The 19,755-nt window shown below is 40.2% G+C and overlaps 1 protein-coding gene across 1 annotated transcript in view; it reads right to left on the reverse strand.

Moving 5' to 3' along the window:
* The window catches only part of LOC134354968 (MOB kinase activator 3C-like), a 56,199-nt gene that overhangs the window by 10,957 nt on the left and 25,487 nt on the right, over positions 1 to 19,755 (reverse strand). The window contains exon 3 of the mRNA XM_063064538.1: positions 10,930 to 11,132. Within this exon, the coding sequence (XP_062920608.1) occupies positions 10,930 to 11,132 (203 nt within the window). The remainder of the gene's footprint in view (positions 1 to 10,929; positions 11,133 to 19,755) is intronic.

Consider the following 19,755-nt stretch of genomic DNA (forward strand, 5'->3'; position numbering starts at 1 on the left):
GGGTTGTATGCATTTTGAGTAACTGGGAAAAGATCTGTTAAATGGAGCGTAATATGGGGAAGTGTAAGGTCATGGACTTGGGAAGAAGAATCAACAGGCAAACTGTTATCTAAATGGAGAGAGACCACAAAGGAATAAAGTTCAGAGGTACACAGGTGTTCTAGAGCATAAATCACAAAGAAAAGTAGGAAGATCCAACGAGTAGTTAAGAAAACAAATAAAAAGTTAGTCCTTATTGTGAAGGTGCTGGAGATTAAGAGTACTGAGTTATAGTTGCACTTGTACAGAGTGTTGGTGAGGCCACATCTGGAATACCAGGCACAGCTTTGGCTCCCTTACTAAAAATGGATACAAGAACCCAAGATATAGGAGCAAAATTAGGCTATTTGGCTCATTGGGACTTCTCCGCCATTTCATTATGGCTGATCCATTTACCATCTCAGCCCCAATCTCCTGCCTTCTCCCCATATCCCTTATCAAGAATCTATCAACCTCCAGCTTAAATACACGTAAAGACTTGGCCTCCACAGCCCCCTGTGGCAACAAATTCCACAGATTCACCACACTTTGGCTAAAAGAAATTTTTCCTCATCTCCATTCTAGAAGAATACCCCTCTATTATGAGGCTGTGTCCTCTGGTCCTAGCCTCCCACCATGGGAAACATCCTCCCTACATCCACTCTATTGAGGCCTTTCAATATTCAATATATTTCAATTAGGTCACCCCTCAGTCTTCTGAATTCTAGTGAATACAGACCCAAAGCCATCAAACAATCTTCATGACAAGCCATTCAATCCTGGAATCATTTTCGTGAACCTCCTTCAAACCAGTATCAGCACATCTTTTCTAAGATAAGAGGCCCAAAACTGTTCACGGTACTCCAAGTGAGGTCTCAGCAATGCTTCATACAGCCTCAACATAACATCTTTGCTTTTATATTCTAGTCCTCTTGAAATAAATGCTAACATTGTATTTGCCCTCCTCACCACCGACACAACATGCAAATTAACCTTTAGGGTGTCCTGCACAAGGACTATACAGTAGCATTGGAGGCTGTTTGAAAGAAAATATATTGGCTAATTAGTGGGATGAAAAGGTTATCTTATCAAAAGAGGCTAAACAATTTGGGTCCATCTACCTTTGAGTTTAGAAGAATGAGGGTGACCTTATGCAAACATACAAGATCTTAAAAGTGACTCTAGGATAGATGTTGAGATGCTTTTGCTAGTGAGTCATATCAAAGGGGGCACAACAAAACAAGGGGCCTGCCATTTTAAACTGTGGTGCATAGAAATACCCTCTCTCAGAGGGTAGTGAATCGCTGGAATTCTCTGTGGTGGAGGCCAGATCATTAGATGTATTTGAGGTAGAGATGGGTAAATATTTGAAAGGTCAAGGAATTGAGGGCTACACAGAAGTTGCACAGAAGAGGAGCCAAGGCCAGCAAAGGATCTTGCTGAATGATGGACAGGTCTCAGGGATGAGTGGGTCCCTCCTGCTCTTGTGTCTTTGTGTTCTCTCCTGATTCAATTTGTCATAAAGCCTTACTGTGAGTAAATGATGGTGGATAGTGGGCGGCACATTCCAAGAAATTATTCATTGGTGCTTTGAAATACTCTGACATTCCTTTAGTTTTCATTAAGATGAGTTGTGACCAAATGGAATGATTTTTGAATGTAAATTTGGCTCAGCATTTTCAAATGGCCATTTATAAAGAAAAATAAACTCAAATTAAGATCTACAATGAAGAGGGTTAATTTTGATAATGATAATACTGTCAAAAGGCAACATTAAATGGAAGTGGTAAGTGAAGTATAATGGGCAGCTAATTTGACATCCCTTGCTTTATTCCCTCATCTAGTGCCGTTGTTATGGTCTATGAGTTTAAAGAACCAGAAGCATAAAATTTAAATGTTAGAGTCATCAATTAAAGGGGGTAAAGTCCTCCCCACCATTGAGCACATTGACAGGGAGTGCTATCACAGGAAAGCAACATCCATCAGCAGGGACCCCCACCAACCAGCTCATGTTCTCTTCTCATGGCTGCCATCAGGAAGAAGGGACAAGAGCCTCAGGTTCAGGAATAGTTATTATCCCTCAGACATCAGGCTCTTGAACCAAAGGGGATAACTTCACTCACCCCCCATCACCGAAATGTTCCCACAACCAAAGGACTCACTTTCAAGGACTCTTCATCTCATGTTCTCAATATTTATTGCTTATATTCTTAGCATCATTTCTTTCTTTTTGTATTTGCACAATTTGTTGTCTTTAGCACACTGGTTGAGTGCCCTGTTGGTACAGTCTTTCATTGATTATATTATAATTATTATTCTTTAATGGATTTATTGAGTATGCCCACTAGAAAATTAATCTCAGGATTTTATATGGTGACATATATATACTTTGATAATAAATTTACTTTGAACTTTGATCAATTAATTGGTGCTGAACAGAACTACTAATTTATTTTTCCATCCTGTATTAAAATATAAAATATTAACTTCTCAATAGATTTTTGCCCAATTCATTATCCTTGTGGTAGTTCAAAATAGTTGTAAAATTACAAGAGTATTGCATTTAGCTATAAGATACTTATCTAAGCAATTTTATGTTTAACATATTTATTCTGTCAGTGGGATTATGAATGTCACTACATCGTGATTTTTGTTTCTACTATTGATTACATATTCAGAGTCTTATTTTGTTGTCCTAACAGATTAACTCTCTTGTCTGTTTAGAACTGAACTGAGGGAAATAACAATAAAGGATCCTTTCTGCGATCTACCGAGAGAGAGAGAGAGTGATGAATTATGCAAAAAGAGATCAGAATATTAAGTGTGGCACTCCCCTCAGTAAACATTGAATTCACATATGGATTCAGAGAATTTAATGTTTGCTCTGCTTTAGTTGTCTATTACAGAACACCTCATTCACAGTGGAAATATCCAGTAATTTTGGAACCTTGCATAACTGATTTATGCCTAAACCTCTAGGGGCACGCTCAATTGTAGGAGCCACTTCAGATCCAATCAAAGGTGTATTTGTTCATCTTGTAACACACATCAAAGTTGCTGGTGAATGCAGCAGGCCAGGCAGCATCTCTAGGAAGGGGTACAGTCGACGTTTCGGGCCGAGACCCTTCGTCAGGACTAACTGAAGGAAGAGCTAGTAAAGAGATTTGAAAGTGGGAACGGGAGGGGGAGGGGGAGGGGGAGATCCCATTTTCAATCTCTTACTAGCTCTTCCTTCAGTTAGTCCTGACGAAGGGTCTCGGCCCGAAACGTCGACTGTACCCCTTCCTAGAGATGCTGCCTGGCCTGCTGCGTTCAACAGCAACTTTGATGTGTGTTGCTTGAATTTCCAGCATCTGCAGAATTCCTCATGTTTACGTTTTTGTTCATCTTGTAAGTCTTTTTTTACAATTGCAAGTCACTGCTGAATACTAAAAACCATCAAGTGCTGCAGGGCTATCCCATCGGAGAGTTGCTCATAACAATGCATTATTGAGTTGTCACCTGGACTCGTTGCATACCATTGTGCTAAGTGGGTGCGTGATCCAAAAAAAAGAGTGAGTGATTGCCTTGCATGTTTTCATTATGATTGCAAGACGCTGTTGGACATTAGTAACTTAGAAAACTGCCAGGTCATTTCACTAGCGAGATTTACAGCCGGGGAGCTGTGTTGCCTTAGTTGTGACAAGGATTAGGACTAGGCTTAGGCCACAGTATTTCTTGTTACAGCCATCCAGGGGTGGAGAGCCGAGGTGGTGTGGGGAGAGAGCTGCTGGGTGCCCTGAAACCAATACTGGTTGGAGATTGGCCTCTTCTGTCCGTGCTGTGCTCCAGTGTTTGCTCAGTACTGCCCTCTGGTGTTTTATCAATGGAAGAATAAACCGGACCGGGACAATCTACAGCCATACCACTCAAGGACTTGGGTTATATATTTTTTCTTTGTGATTGTACGTTCTTCTGAAATTGTAACCATAAGTACTTTTGCAATATGTACTTAATGCAGTGTGCTGTTAGCAATGTGTTTTGCAACTTGGCCCCAGAGGAACACTGTTTTGTTTGGCTATATTAATTGTATGGTTGAATGATAATTGAACTTGAAACTGCTGACAATTAGAGCCATGAAGTAAAGCAGGAGGAGCATTAAAAATTTAAAAGATGCAACCTTGGTATGCCATCTCTGTGCATCTTTCATTGTTAATCATCTAATGTAACTTTACACCTTAGAGCACCAGTTGCTTTACTGGATATGTAGATTCTACTGTTGCGCTTCAAATGACATTACTGCCTGCATTATGTCAGTTCTAATTTGTTCCCAATGGTTCCACATCTTCAACACTAGAAAGGAACTTGGCCATCATCCAAAATCATTGTCATACCCTGTCGTTTTAATGCGACTGTTCTCAAGTAGATCAGAGGAATTCATTTATTCTTACATTGATTCATAAAGTTTAAACCTAAAGAGAAACTTTTAACAAAGGCATTCAAATAGGGTAATTAGAAATAGTAAAATTTAGAAATCATCGGAAAATATCTGAACCTTGTAGGACAAATATTGAAGCAATATTATCAAGATTATTATTATCAAGAGTAATTTCCATTCTGGAAATAAAACCAGACACATATAAACACAAGAGATCGTGCAGATGCTGGAAATCTTGAGCAGCACACTCAAAATGATGGAGGAACTCAACAAGTCAGGCAGCACCAATGGAGAGGAATAAACAGTTGACGTTTCAGGCCAAGACCCTTCATCAATTTTGTTAAGAATTGTAAAATACAGGGTGTAAATGAATCGAAATTTTTTAAAAAAAGATTTGAATGAAGATACTGTAGATCTTGCAATCATTTTGAGTTTCTTTACTTCTTGGAAATATTTCTGAGAGCATTCAGAAAGGAGCGAAGGTCCATTTATCCACTGCTTCAGTGAGAGAGAGAGAAAAAAAACCACCTTAACTTCTGGGATTTTGTGGTTAAAAAATAATCACAGAAACGGCTGATTAGCCTGAAAGTCACAGGAGTTTTCTTTTATTGACCACAAATACCTCCAGAAGTACATCCTATACAATAGTATGGCTACTAATCTGACCTTAGAAAGGCTACAACAAGGTATAATGTTAATGCAATAGTCTTTAATTTATCTTCATGCTAATTAGGATCACTGCTTTTTGCCTAGTGTCCATCTTATTTTGACAGCAATCCACGGTCTCTGTACCAAAATCAAATATTTTCATTAGGTTCAATGAAACAAATTTAAGAATATTTCCGTCAAGAAAATGACGTGCAAATGAAGAAAGTAACAGAAATTTTTATCGAGCTCAGAAAATGCCCAAGGCATTACATAAGACAAATAACGATATTTGTCAAGTAAGGAGATCAATGATAATCAAAACCTACCTTAGAAGGAAAAAAGAAAGGTAAGAAGCAGAAACATTAAAAAGGAAATTTCTAGCCTTTCAGTCCATGCATCTGAAGGCACTTTCCTAATTGGGGAGCAACATAATTCAGCTGGGATTAAGGGGACAGAACAACAGACATGTCCAAGTCCCTAAGGGTTACAGCTCTGCTTGGGATTATTAAAATAGGGAGGGAGTGAGGACAGTTAGCAATTGAAAACAAAAGTCAAAACACACTGGAGCCAATATAAGTTAGAAAACACAATGCCAGCAAATGAATGGCAGCTGGTATAAGACCAAACAAGCCAAAGACTAGGAGAGTAGCCAAATAGTGTCATTATTCTGCAAGAACAGGGGATCAATGATCAATAACAGGATATCAATAATCAATAAGTCACATGTAACAGACAAGACACCACACTATAGTAACTTCGCTTGGCATTAGAACAGAACAAAGATTACATTAGAATTTTTAAAAAACGGGACACTATCTTATCGTTCTGCTAGTGCCAGAGATGATGATCTTAATATCACCCACCCCATGGCAGCTATCAATCTTCAACTATGCCATTCAATAATTAAAATTATTACTTTATCACAGAATTTCCTTTTGTAGACCTTGTCTTAATATCAATGATCTTTCAGCATCATATCAATTAAAACACAAAAGAAGAATGATTTAATCATGTGTTTGAAAATGGTTTAGACCTGGCGTCCATGGAGCTCCTGGTTAATGGTAGGAGACCCATGACATAATAAAGGTTGGGAGCCCTGGTGTAGCGGGCAAGGGACAGGTTCATAGCTAAGGTAGAACTAACATTTGAAGAGGAAGATAAAATCCATCCAGAGATTGATTGAATAATGTACTTAGTACCAACGGTGGGAAAATTAATGATATCCCCATTAAAGAAACAAATAGGGAAAGAAAGCTACAAATTAAATATTTAATATTGAATCGTCAGCAGGGATTTTGAAAGCAAAGACCTTGCTCAATCAATCTCATTGAATTTTTCCATAGATGAGCTGTGGGCACTGGCAATACAGTAGATATAACTTATCTGGATCTTCAGAATGTACTTTCAATAATGTCCCCCATAATAAACTAATAAAGTCAGAAAATGTAAATTTGATTTAAGTCTGTAAAACTGAGTGAAAATGGAGTCTGTGCAGACTGTTCCTCTACATCAAGGGTTCTCAGCCTTTTTTATGCCATGGACCAATACCATTAGCAAAGGGTCTGTAGAAGAAGGGAGATAGGTGAGTTTCATAACACTGCTATCAGCACCAAATGGTGCCAATTTATGTTACTAAATCAGGCTTTGGAACCAAGAACCTAATTTTCAAATTGGCAGATGATACCAAACTGGAGGAGGGTGATATTCATCACCGAGGACGAAGGGAACAAATGACATTAGTGAGCTTCAGAATGGATGGAAATGGCAGGCGAGGCTCCATGTGGATAAATGCAGGACAATCAGTTTTGATAGGAAGAATAGGGATTCACCTGGAAGATTTGAAACAGGGGAACAAAGGGGTTTCAGTGTACAAATACATCTGTCACTAGAAGGTTTACTACCGTCCAGCAGGTTTATAATGAAGCCAAAGCAAACATTTGAGAGCAATTTGAAAGATTCTGACCATCTCTTCTATCCACGTTTATCTTATGATCTTATAAACCTCAGCCTCCTATTCTTCAGTGAGAATAAACCCAGCCTATTTAATCTCTCTTGTCATCCCCCCTTTTATACTCAATGCCTCCCTGTGAAGGCACCTTTTTTCACTTACGTTGCCACCTACATTGAGCTATGAACTTGTACCCCAAGGTCTCTCTGTACTTCACTGATCTTAAGGTCCCTGCCATTTATCCTAGGTCTTCAACACCTCACAATTGCCCAGAATTTAAATTGGAGCTTAATCTGGATTTTGTTAGGTGCAGCACTTTACAGATCAAGTGAAAGGGGAACACTATACAACTATGGCCAGACTATACAGCTAATGGCAAGACAACTTTGATGTACCGAGAAGTCTAGGGGTTCACCCTGAAAGTGGCAACACAAGCAGAGTGATAAAGATGGCATTAGCAAGCTCACCTTCACTGCCAAGGACAAAGAGTTTGAAAGTCAGGATATCGTGATGCTATTGTATCAAACATTGGTTAGGGTGCACTTGGTTTAGTGCATGCAGTTCTGGTTGCCTCATTACAGGAAGGTTTAAGGTGAGGGGGAAGTATAAAAGAGTCATGCAGAACAATTTTTGTTTTACACAAAGAGTGGTAGGAGCCTGGAATTTGCTGCCAGGTGTGGTAGTAGGAGCAAACATAATATTCAAGAAGCTTTTAGATAGAGATTAGTTTAATCTGGCATCATGTTCAGCTGGAAACTGTGGGCAGAAGGGCCTGTTTCCGTTTTGTACCATACTACATCCTGTTAGAATTTGACTTCCCAAACTGCGATATCTCACATGTCTGTACTAAATTCCATCTGCATACACCAAAATTTTCAGCTGATCTATGTCCCACTGCGTCCTTGGACAAATTTAATCATTATCCACAACTCCTCTAAATTTTTGTCATCTGAAAATTTATTAACCATACCATATATATCCAAGTCATTAATATAAATCACAAACAACAAAAGTCTCTGCACTAATCCCTGAGGTACACAATGCTATAGATTTCTGATCAGACAAACACTCTCCACCACTATCCTCTGCCTCCTGTCACCAAGCCAATTTTAAAGTCAATTTGCCAAGAAGCATCTAATCCCTTGTGCCTTAAACTGCTGGACCAGCCTACCTTGTCAAAAGCCTCATTAAAGTCAGCAGAAGCTATGTTTACTGTTCTAACTTCAACAATTTTCTAGATATTACAGATATCAGGCTTGGAAACCTTACAATGTGCTTGCAAACAATTTCCCTCCCATCCTACTCTTTTTGTACTTTAATCAACCAATTAAATCACTTAGAATTCCCAAATGTTCAATCAATAGTCAAAATGAACAAAATCAACAGTGCAATCTGGAGAAAGCATGATGTCATCATTCAGTATTTCATCTATTTTCTCTCTAATCCATGCAGAGCATAACACATAAACAAATTCAATACATTATTTATTAAACTTTTCACTACCATTTCCTGAGTTGGCAAATTATCTTGCTGACAAGGCACAATGTTTGGACTAACACAAGATTTCTGATTCGCCGTTTTCTCTAGCAACAAATGAATGTCTCAGGTTTCCCAAATACCATTTTTCATTGGTTTCTAAAAACAAAAGTTACTTCCTTTGGCAGCATGTACAATCTGATCACTCGGTAGTGACCCAGCATTACATGGTTATGCAGGGAAAGCTTGGGCAGCATCTGCGGAACGAGAAACAGTTAACACATCATCACAACCGGGAAACAGAGGAGTTAGAGAGCAGCAGGATCTGGACCAGCTGGAAAAACAGCTGATGGAATTTAATGCAGCCATATGAGAGGTGTGCACTTTGAGAAGACCAACCAGGTATAGGTAGGGTAAACGCAAGCAGGTTTTTTCCACTGAGGTTGGGTGAGACTTGACACGGGTTAAGGGTGAAGGGTAAAATATTCCAGGGGTACATGAGAGGGAACTTCTTCACTCAGAATGTTGTGACAGAGTGGAATGAGCTGCCAACGGAAGTGGTGGATGTGGGATCGATTTCAACATTTAAGAGATATTTGGACAAGTACATGGATGGGAGGGGTATGGAGGCGTATGGTCTGGGTACAGGTCAATGGGACTGCACAAAATTATAGTTTGGCACAAACTAGATTTTGTTTTTAAATAAACAAAATAATCTTTATTCATAATAAGAACACTGCTTTGCTTTTAGTTTAGTTGCACGGTGGGTTTTTTTTTGGGGTTTTTTTGGGGTTTTTTTTTCCTTTTCTCTATTGATACATATATATAAAAATTAGTATACTATTATGTTACCTTAGTATGTTATGTTTAAATTACATTGTTTGTATCATTTTTTTTCTGTATTAATATCTCCTGTAATTTTATTATATTCTAACAGTGTATTAGCGCCTATATGGCTTACCTTTTCATATACTTATTCAATAAAAAGATTTAAAAAGAAAGAAAGAAAGAACACAAGAAATAGGAGCAGGAGTAGGCCATCTGGCCTGTCAAGCCTGCTCCGCCATTCAATAAAATCATGGCTGATCTGACCATGGACTCACCTCCACCTACCTGCCTTTCCCCCATAATAAAAAATACAAGAATAAACTGTTCAATACCTTTCATTCTTTGTATACATGGTCAATGCTTTCCCTACAGTTCTATTACATTAATACACATAGATAGTATTGCTGCCACTCATGTGATACTCTGGGGTGACTTCTTCCCGTCACCGGGCCCCTCCCTCTCCAGTAGGAGAAGAATCCTACACCATGATCCTCCCCCATCAAGCCCCTGCAGTGGCTGCACCAAGCTACAGTGTGTCCCTCAGCATGTACTCCTGAAGCCTGGAATATGCCAGTTGCCTTTCTTCCATGGACATCTTGATGTGCTGGTAGACCAACAAGTTTTGGGAAGACCAAAAAGGGTCTTTCACTGAGCTGATGATCTGCCAGCAGCACTTGATAACTGTTTACATGTGTGTCCCTGGGTCAGCCCGTAGATCGAGGGTCCTTGATTCAAAACTTTAACTACAACGTTTGTATTTCCTTTTCCACAGGTGCAGCCTGTGTCTTCCCAGCACTTTCTGTTTTTATTTCAGATTTCCTGCAACTATTTTTTTTAAAGATTACTTAGCTATTCTGGAGAATGTCATTCCTGCTTCAGAAGGATTACTGCAATAAAAGCAGACCTCTGGTTATTGATTTGAAATGTTCATTCCATTTTTCTCTGTACACAAGTGCTGCCAGGTTTGCTGAACTTTTCTAGCACCTACAGCGTTTTGCTTTTGTGTTTATTGTCAAAGAATTTGGTCCTGCTTAATTTTTGATTTGGTTACTGCTTTCTTTGAACACGTGCCCTTTTATCCCCTTACCTGAGCCGTCACTGAAGTGATTTTAACTAGGGGTTCCAAACCTTTTTTTTTTAAATGCCATGGAGCCTTACCGTTAACTATGGACCCCAGGTTGGAACCCCTGATTTAGATTAAGAACAGCGACCAACTCAATTTAAAATCCATTTGCTGGTATTTCAATAAAAACATCAGCAAAACATAAAGATGACGATGAAGAAATAAATTTCTTAAAAAATAAAATTAAGTTAAATTCAGATATCATGGGGACACAGCAGATTAAGCAAAAGAAAAGTGAGAAGGGACAGGCTTGTATGTTTAAAAAAAACAATGTAAGAAATTGGAAACTGGCTGGGATGGGACAAAGGTAGGAACAGATTGACATTTTCTCCTCAACAGTATTTCACCGCTGCTAATAACTCCACATGCAAAAATATGAGAACTTGCATATCATTCACAAATAATTACAACACCATACTTATACAAAATCAACCAGACAAGCAGACTCACAATAGGTGTAAATAAACATACCAGAGGCTCCAACTCCCGCTCATCTATCAGGTCAAACTCGGTCACAAAGTAGTAGAAATGTTTGTAGCATGTATTTACGTGGGCTTCAGCTCCCATCGTGGTAATCCGATCAAAGTGATGGATGTAAACATGTACAAAGACACGAAAAAGTCTGGTGAGAATCTTCTTACAAAGCTGCATGAAATTCTTAGGGAAGGGGACACCTAGTGAAACAGAAACGGAAGCAGAAAAATAGTAAATATAAAGGGTTGGAGGAAAGAACCCCTTGCACACATAAAAAGCTTTACAATATCACTTTAAGGATTCTCCTCCGAGGCAGCAGAGCAATAGAACAAGGATACGAATTTGGAAAACTGAGCCCGCCCTCAAATACTGAAAGGTCATCAAACTTCATGTAGTTATGAACACAAGAAAAACTGCAGATGCTGGAAATCCAAAGCAACACAAACAAAAATGCTCTAGGAGTCAGAGTAAGAAGGTGGGGGGAGGGGAGGAAGAAGTACAAGGTAGCAGATGATAGGTGAAGCCGGGAGAGGGGGAAGGGGGGGCTGAAGCAAAGAACTGGGAAGTTGATTGGTGAAAAAGATAAAGGACTGGGAGGGGTTTGATAGGAGAGGACAGAAGACCAGGGCAGGAAGGGAAGTGGGAGGAGCACCAGAGGGAGGTGATCGGGGGTGATAGATCATGTAGTTATGGAAGGAGCTTGAATAAATACATAGGTCAGGTTCATTGTTTCAGAATGACAGAATAAGTTAAGGTCATTTTTTATTATATCAGATTTCAAGACTTGTGAATCATTTTGGAATCACATTTAGTTGAATTTACTGCTATGAGTGCAGAGGTATAAGAAAACACTTGCAGCATAGCATCATACAAGCAGGGTTCACAAGAAAAACATAAATTAAGCATAAATGATACTGAAATATTACAATAAAGAACATAAATTAAGCATAAATTAATTTTAAAAAATTAAGCAAAGACACAATGGTCTCTTTACATTATATGGGTTTACAAAGAATACGATATAGAACCAGGGTACTGGACCCAGCCATCTATGCTAATATCTGTGTTCCATTCAATTGCCCTGCTCGATTTTCTTGTCCAAGACAATTAGCAGAGCCCTCTATTCACCTCTCCCTCAAGAACACATCCAGGTTCCCCTTTAATACAAAAAACTCGTGAATGCAACCACTCCTTCTGGTAGGGAGGGAATTCCTCATTCTTCTTGAGAAGTGTCTTAGGTATTTCCTTGGCGTCTATCGTATATCAGGGCCTCTAGTTTTGCTGTTCCCCACAAATGGAAACATTCTCTCTGAATCCACTGTCAGAGGCCTTCTTCATTTTACCTGTCAACCTTCTTTTCTCAAGAGGAAAGGACGCTGACTGTTGATCCCTTGCTGATATGTAGATCTTAAGATTTCAGGTATCATTTTTGCAAATCTACTCTGCAATGCCTCTATTTCCTTTTTAAAATAAGGCAACCCAAACTGCATGCAGCATGTGATCTATTCATGGTTTAATGTAGAGCTAGTGTAATTTCCTTACTTTTCATTGTCCCACGATGTTATGCTGATCTTTCAACCTACTCCAAGATCAAATTTCGATTTCTTTTCTCCTGAACTAAACTCACATTTTTCCTTTGACATATTTAAGCCCCTATTAAACTCCTCTCTCCTCACCCTCGACTGCATCCATAACTTACAAGTTATAATATCCTTCCAGGTTCTTCAAAATTACTAAACATGACATTAGTTTTGCTATAATTGTGGAACAGAAGCATGCAGCCCTACCACCAATGTTTCCTTGAAGTAAAGATTTAATCTAGCAAAATTAGGATTCATGTAAACAAAAATTATATTCAAGGTTTTACAACTATTAATTAAGTAGTAATATTGGGGCAGTTGGGCTAATGCTGAACTTTACAGACTAAATTCACATAACAGAATGGTAGCACTTTATGGCACAAAAGGAGGCCTTTAAGCTCTTTGAAATTATATCAAATTGATCTTTTATAACTTCTGATTGGAAGATTTCCAAGTCCAATATTTGTGTTAAATGGATAAGCTAAATATTTACTCACCCATCTCAAATTTTTCCCACACAACACATAATCTTTTCTAGTAAGATTTGTGAGAAATAAACATTGTCTAGTTCACCAGAATAACACTTTTGGCTTTCTTCAAAACTGCACTTCGTATCTTTTAAGACCAGCCATGAAAACAGACAGAATATCCATTTAGCATTTTAATGAAATGAAACCACCACCAGCAGTCCAATCTCAGTACTGCATGCTGTCGCCAGATTGTGTGCACTGAAGTGAGCCTTAAACCCAAAAATCTTCTACTTGCTTTTGCTAAATCTTGAGTTACACTCATGAATGTGGTGAGAATGGCTTCTCCATTCAGAGAATGAAGAAGTCAGGAAGGAGAAGGGAACAGGAGATAAATATAGAGAGATGCAGTTACCAAAATCCACACTGGCAAGGATGATTTGATTTTATAGTCTAAGTCTATGCTTTTCAATTGCATGCAAATTTCCCTTATTTCATGTTACTGTGAAGTAAGAAGCAGAAACATGGTTACTTTTCACAAGTGGAGAGCTTCAGTAATAAAACAACCTCTCGGTCCGAAACGCCGACCATACTTCTTCCTATGGATGCTGCCTGGCCTGCTGTGTTCTGCCAGCATTTTGTGTGCGTTGCTTGAATTTCCAGCATCTGCAGATTTTCTCATGTTTGCGTTTTTAAATGGCAATTGACAGAATAACATTAAATCATAAGTTAATTAATTTAAGACTTTTTTGCAGCCCTGATCATAAAGGGAAAATAGATTGAAATGCCTTCTGGAATAATATTACAATGGGGATAAATTACGCAGATAATTCGGTGAAGAACACACATACAGCCGGCTACAGTTGACCGGTCAGCGTGTTCCTGACATCTGCACCTGTGTGTTGAGACATGGAAGTCAGGACATCTGTTAATGCTTTTAATAACCTACCACGCCACATCTGAACTCAGTACTTGCTAGTCCAGGGGCAGAGCTCAGTCATGCTGTACACCACTTCTAGTCCTTTGCACTCCCGAGTTCAAAACCAAAATATCATAATTTCTTAGCACACAGGCTTTGGAAAATACATTGTGCTTACAGAGAAATGTACTTCTATAACTATTTTAATTCTGGAGTTAAATATAATGTGCTCAATATTATGGGTAATCATTCAAGTTTATTTATCATGCAACTATTCACATGGAAAAGATGTCAACTTCCAGTCAGCACAAGGAGCAACTTTATTCATCATACACATTTAAATGGATTAGGAATTTGCTGTAGTGTGTTGGTGCAATATGCAGCAAAAACCAACATTCAACAATTACAAAGAATCACATAAAAATAAATTAAAAGCATGGATATTGAATAATATGTGCATAAATACATAAATACTGGCATCTATTTACAATGTATCTTTCAATTAATTGCTAAAAGGTATGGAGCCCTTCTCCTGTAGTATCTGCGGAATGTTCCGTGCTGACCACTGCCTGATGGATATGTGGGCAAAGGTGTTGGTCTGGATGGTAGTATGGCAATGACTAGCTGATGGAATGCTGCACGGCAACGAGGCCACACCTGTCTTTTGCAACACCGCGGACAGACAGACCCTTGGCACGTAGTGGCACTTGGTGCCTATGCACTTTGGTTCCACAAACAGCCTGACGCAGCCACATAATCAGGATGAGGGCGACATTGGAATGTTTTTGCCCACATTATTCATCAATTGAGTTGCTCCACCTTGAATCCCCAGATGAACTGGGCAACCTGGAAATGCCTTAACAGACTTAGGACCGGTGTAGGTCGTTCAAATGTGTCACTAAGCAAATGGGGATATACAACCAGCTCAACAACTTGTGAATGTGGAACTGAGCCACAAACTATGCAATATCTCCAGCAATGCCCATCGACCGAGGAAGCCTGTACTGTTGCAGATCTTGCCGGATTCAACAACAAGGCGCAAAAATGTGTCCAGTTCTGGCTGGGCCATGTATAGACTGTCCATGGATATGATAAGAAGAAGAATTACTGGAAAACAGCCAGGGTGATTTCCAAGCTGGAGGAGTCAGGTACAGACCCCACATGGGCCAAGTACAGCTGCTCTGAGAACACCACACACGATGACCAGGTTTTCTCAGTTATTGAGATGAATCGTCCCAATTTCTGTTTTACCTTCCCCATCCACTCCAGCCAATTCCTGTTACGTGCTTTGGTCCCTCTGAACCAGATCCACAGAAACTTCAGGTAATTGGACCTTAGGGTGAAGGAGATGCTGGATACTCAAGCCTGTTGCTAAAGAGCATGGCCTCAGTCTTCATGTGGTTAACTCTAGACCATGCTGCCAATTCAAACTGGTTGCATATGCTGAGCAGTCTGCAAACTAACTTGGATGTCAATCTTCAGGACTACATTTTATTATTTGTTCATTTGTTTATGGTAATAGTACTTAATGTGTTGTGTGTGAATTATACGTTGTGCACCTTGGTCTGGAGGAATGTTGTATTTGGCAGTACACATGCAAAACCTGAATGTGAACTTAGATCCGAATAGAAGATGATGTTGCTGTCCATGTATGGGGAGGTTTCCACCTGGAACCCTCCACTGCCTGGCAGTGTCATCCCACCCCCCCTCCCATCTTGTATATTCATCCTTTCTGATGGAACAGAAGCGAGTGGACAACCCTGCCCAAATCTAGACCTGATGGGAAAACCCGTCTGTTTCCCTCCCACTGATTTGGACTGCACTACACGTGTTCCTGTAGAGCAGTTAGATCCAATTTCTGATTTCCTCCCCAAAGCCCATTTTGGAGAGCATGCCCATCATGAATGTGTGTGGTCCTCTGTTGAAGGCTTTCTCCTGGCCCAAGCTGACCAGGCCAGCATCTACCCATCTATCCTGTACATAGGTGACGGCATCTCTGAGCAGCACAGTCGTCAAAGGTCTTCCTGCCAGGTGCAGCAGAGGTTTGGTCTGGTGGGCACCTGTCCCAGAGCAGATATGATCCTGCTGGAGGTGGCCTCGGACAGAACATTCAACAAGATGATGTCATCCCTGACCCTTTCTGCTAATTAATGAACATAATGTTGTTCTTCCTCATGGAATCTGACATGCTGTCAGCCAGAAGCACAACACCACATTTGCATTGTTGATGTAGATTGGAGCATGTGCACTGTCCATCTTCCTTAAGTCAATGACTAGCTCATTTGTTTTGCTGAAACTAAGGGAAAAACTATTGTCATGCCACCTTGTAATTTGGCTCTCTAGTTCCTTCCTATGTTCCGACTCATTGCTGTGGGAGATTAGGCCCACCATGATGGTTTAAGACGGTGCTACCAAAGATGCGCAACAGTTTACTGGTAAATCATAAGGCAAGAGATTCAACTAAAAACATTACTTATAACATTCTTCATGAAGCAAATTGTGGTGAACTATCACTACAGACACTGAGGAGTCAGGTGGAGGTGAAGCTGGTTCGGGGGAATGAGCCATGCTGGGACATTGCTAGGCGCAATGTGTTCGAGCCACAGAGAGACAAAGTTCGTATTGCCACCGGAGATCAAGTGAGTGATTTGGAGAGGGGTCAATGTGGAAGAGTTTCGACGCCCGTCCACCCAACCTGAGTGAGAGGTTGGTTCGGTCCAAGTGCCAAGTCTATTCGGTGAGATGGAGAATGGCTTCGTCGAGGCAGTCCAGGCGTATCAGGGCTCCTGGATCATGGCAATACTTGTTGCTTGGACAATTTAAAAGCTGGCACAGATAGACCGCATGCCCAAGGGTGGGGCTGACTTTGCTTGTTCTCACGCAAATGTTCATTCCTTTCATTGGGGTCCAAGGCTTGGCTTAGGCCTACTCCGGCTGCTCCAGGAGCAGGTCTGGAGCTCAGTCTGTTTCACGTGCTGTTGGCTTGCTTCTATTGTTTGCACGGTTCTTGTTTTTTCCCTTTCTCCCTCTTTCTCTGCATAGTGGTTTTTGGTCTTTTTTTTTTAATTTGGGCTTCTTGCTTTGTGGCTGCCTGTAAGCAGACAAACTTCAAGGTGCATAACTCATACATTCTTTGATAATAAATGTTCTTTGAATCTTTGCTATCACTTGCAAACTTGTAGTTGGAGTAGGAGCAGAACCTGGTAACACATTCATGAGAGAGAAGCGGAAAGGCTGAGGACAGAACTTTGTGAAGCACCAGCATTTAGAATATTCATGTCGGAGGTACTGCTGCCTATCTTTACTGACTGTGACCTGTTGGTTAGGAAGTCAAGGATCCAGTTGAAGAAGGAGATGTGGAGTCCCAGTCTAGTTTGAAGTTAACTCTGACTCCACATTCTGTGAATTTCTGAATTTACACACCTTCCTGCAGCAAAGCTTAGTACCTAATACACTAGGCAGTTTACACTCCTTCACTCTATATATTTTTTGTACTAATGTTGGGATTTCATCCACTGCATGTAAGCAATGTTGTACATACTCATATCCAGCTTCACTGTCCAAAGATAAACCAAGGGCCAGCAAAGATGAGTGGTGAAAAGGCAGGTTGGGTGATAAATTAATGCAGTGACTGCAAGACCAGGAAGAGTGAGATGAATAGGGGTAGGAAGAAGCAGCTCATTCTGTCAGTATACACTAGTTTGTGGATCACATGTCCCTCCTACCAATATTCTAACTGTGAAATGCAGAGGACCGGCACAGATAGATGTCCAAGGACATTCTCCAATCAACTTGTTATTTTAAAATTATTTACTCCTTCTATTTTACGCCAGTTTGGAGATTACCACAGTGCCAGCTTCGAGGTCAAATGCACAATCTCTTCTAGACATATTACAGATATTTCAATCACAAGACAATATGGTCGGCATTTAAATAGGTTAGGATCAGTGAGCTGATACCATCCATTTCAATCTCACACAGAGCAACAGAAAACAATGTGTTTTACTCCCATTTACTATTACTGCCCGCAGTAATTTCTAAACTATTCTTTGACGTTATCGGCACAACTTATTCTCGTTCATAGCAAGTAAACTCATTACATATTGCGGTCAGTAAAATAACTTGTGAAGAATATTGCCTCCAGGCTGGAGACTTTAACAAAATATTGGCATTTTCTAATATACGTTATCTGCTGTAACAGTTGATACCCTGACGAAACAAGGATGAAGTGCATTTGAAAAAAGGTAACAGATACCACTGTTGTAGTGTGCACTGATAAAAGGAATGGATAAAGTTCAATGAAAGTTTCACCACTCACACTAACTTATTTATTGGTGTCTGATCTATTAACTGTTCCCAGAAATTCACCCATCCAGTTGTGAAATGTAGACACAAAAGACTGCAGAAGCTGGAACCTGGAGCAAAGCACGAGTTGCTGGAGGAACTCAGTGGGGCAGATAGCACCTATAGAGGGAAATGGACAAGGTGGTCCAGATGAAGGTTGTTAATCTGATACATCAACAGTCAACATCCTTCCACAGACGCTGCATGAGCCCTTCCAGCATCTTGACATTTGCTCCAGTTGCAAACTGTTACATGTCCTGTTAACAGCAGAGAGATCATAAAACATAAAGTAGTACAGGCCCTTCGGCCTATGATGTTTTTCCAACATTTTAACCCTCTCCATGATCAAACTAATCCTTCCCTCCCATATAACCCTCCATTTTGTTTCATCCATGTGCCTATCCAAGAGTCCTTTGTGCCCAATGCATCTGTCTCTACCACGAATACCAGCAGTGCATGCCATGCACTTACCAATCTATGTAAAAATCTACCTCTGACATCCCTTCCCCCATATTTTCCTTCAATCACTTTAAAATTATGTCCTCTCGTATTAGCGATTGCCACCATAAGAAAAAAGGTCTTTAGCTGTCCATTCTATTTATGCCTCTTATGTTATTATATACATCTCTATCAAATTCCTTCCATTCTCCTTCACTCCAAAAAGAAAAATCCCTTGCTCGCTTAACCTTTCCTTATAAGACATGTCCTCTAATCCAGGCAGCATCCTGGTAAATTTCCTCTACACCCTCTCTAAAGCTTTCACGTCCTTCCTATAATGAGATGATCAGAACTGAACACAGTACTCCAGCTGTGATCTGGCCAGATCTTTATAAAGCTGCAATATGGCCTCGCATCTATTGAACTCAATCCCCCAACTATCCAAGGCCAACACACCATACACCTCCTTAATCACCCTATCAATTTGCATGGCAACTTTGAGGGATCAATGCGTTTACACCACAAGGTCCCTCTATTCCTCCACACTGCTAAGAATCCTGCCATTAATTCTGTACTCTGCCATCAAGTACAACCTTCAAAAGTGTATCACTTTGCACTTTTCCAGATTGAACTCCATCTGCCACTTCACAGCTCGGCTCTGTTATCAATGGGAAGGTTTATTCATAGATGTGTATGTGCTGGTGTAACACAAGCACCACCCAAAGCCCCGACTCTCTCTTCCTAATCCAGCATCATGGCAGCTCATCAACCAAGTTGAAACTTTGTAAAGCACTGGTGAGACCTCACTTGGAGTACTATGAGCAGTTTTGGACCGCTCATCTTAGAAAGGATGTGCTGACACTGGACAGGATTTAAAGGAAGTTCACAAAAAATGATTCCAGGATTGAATGGCTTGTCATAGAAGAGCATTTGATGGCACAGAACCTGTATTCACTGGAATTCAGAAGAATGAGGGGTGGCCTCATTGAAATCAATCGAATAGTGAAAGGCCTTGATAGAGTGGATGTGGAGAGGATGTTTACTATGGTGGGAGAGTCTAGGACCAGAGGACAGC

This window comes from Mobula hypostoma, chromosome 12 (assembly GCF_963921235.1).
Source record: "Mobula hypostoma chromosome 12, sMobHyp1.1, whole genome shotgun sequence".
NCBI lineage: Eukaryota > Metazoa > Chordata > Chondrichthyes > Myliobatiformes > Myliobatidae > Mobula > Mobula hypostoma.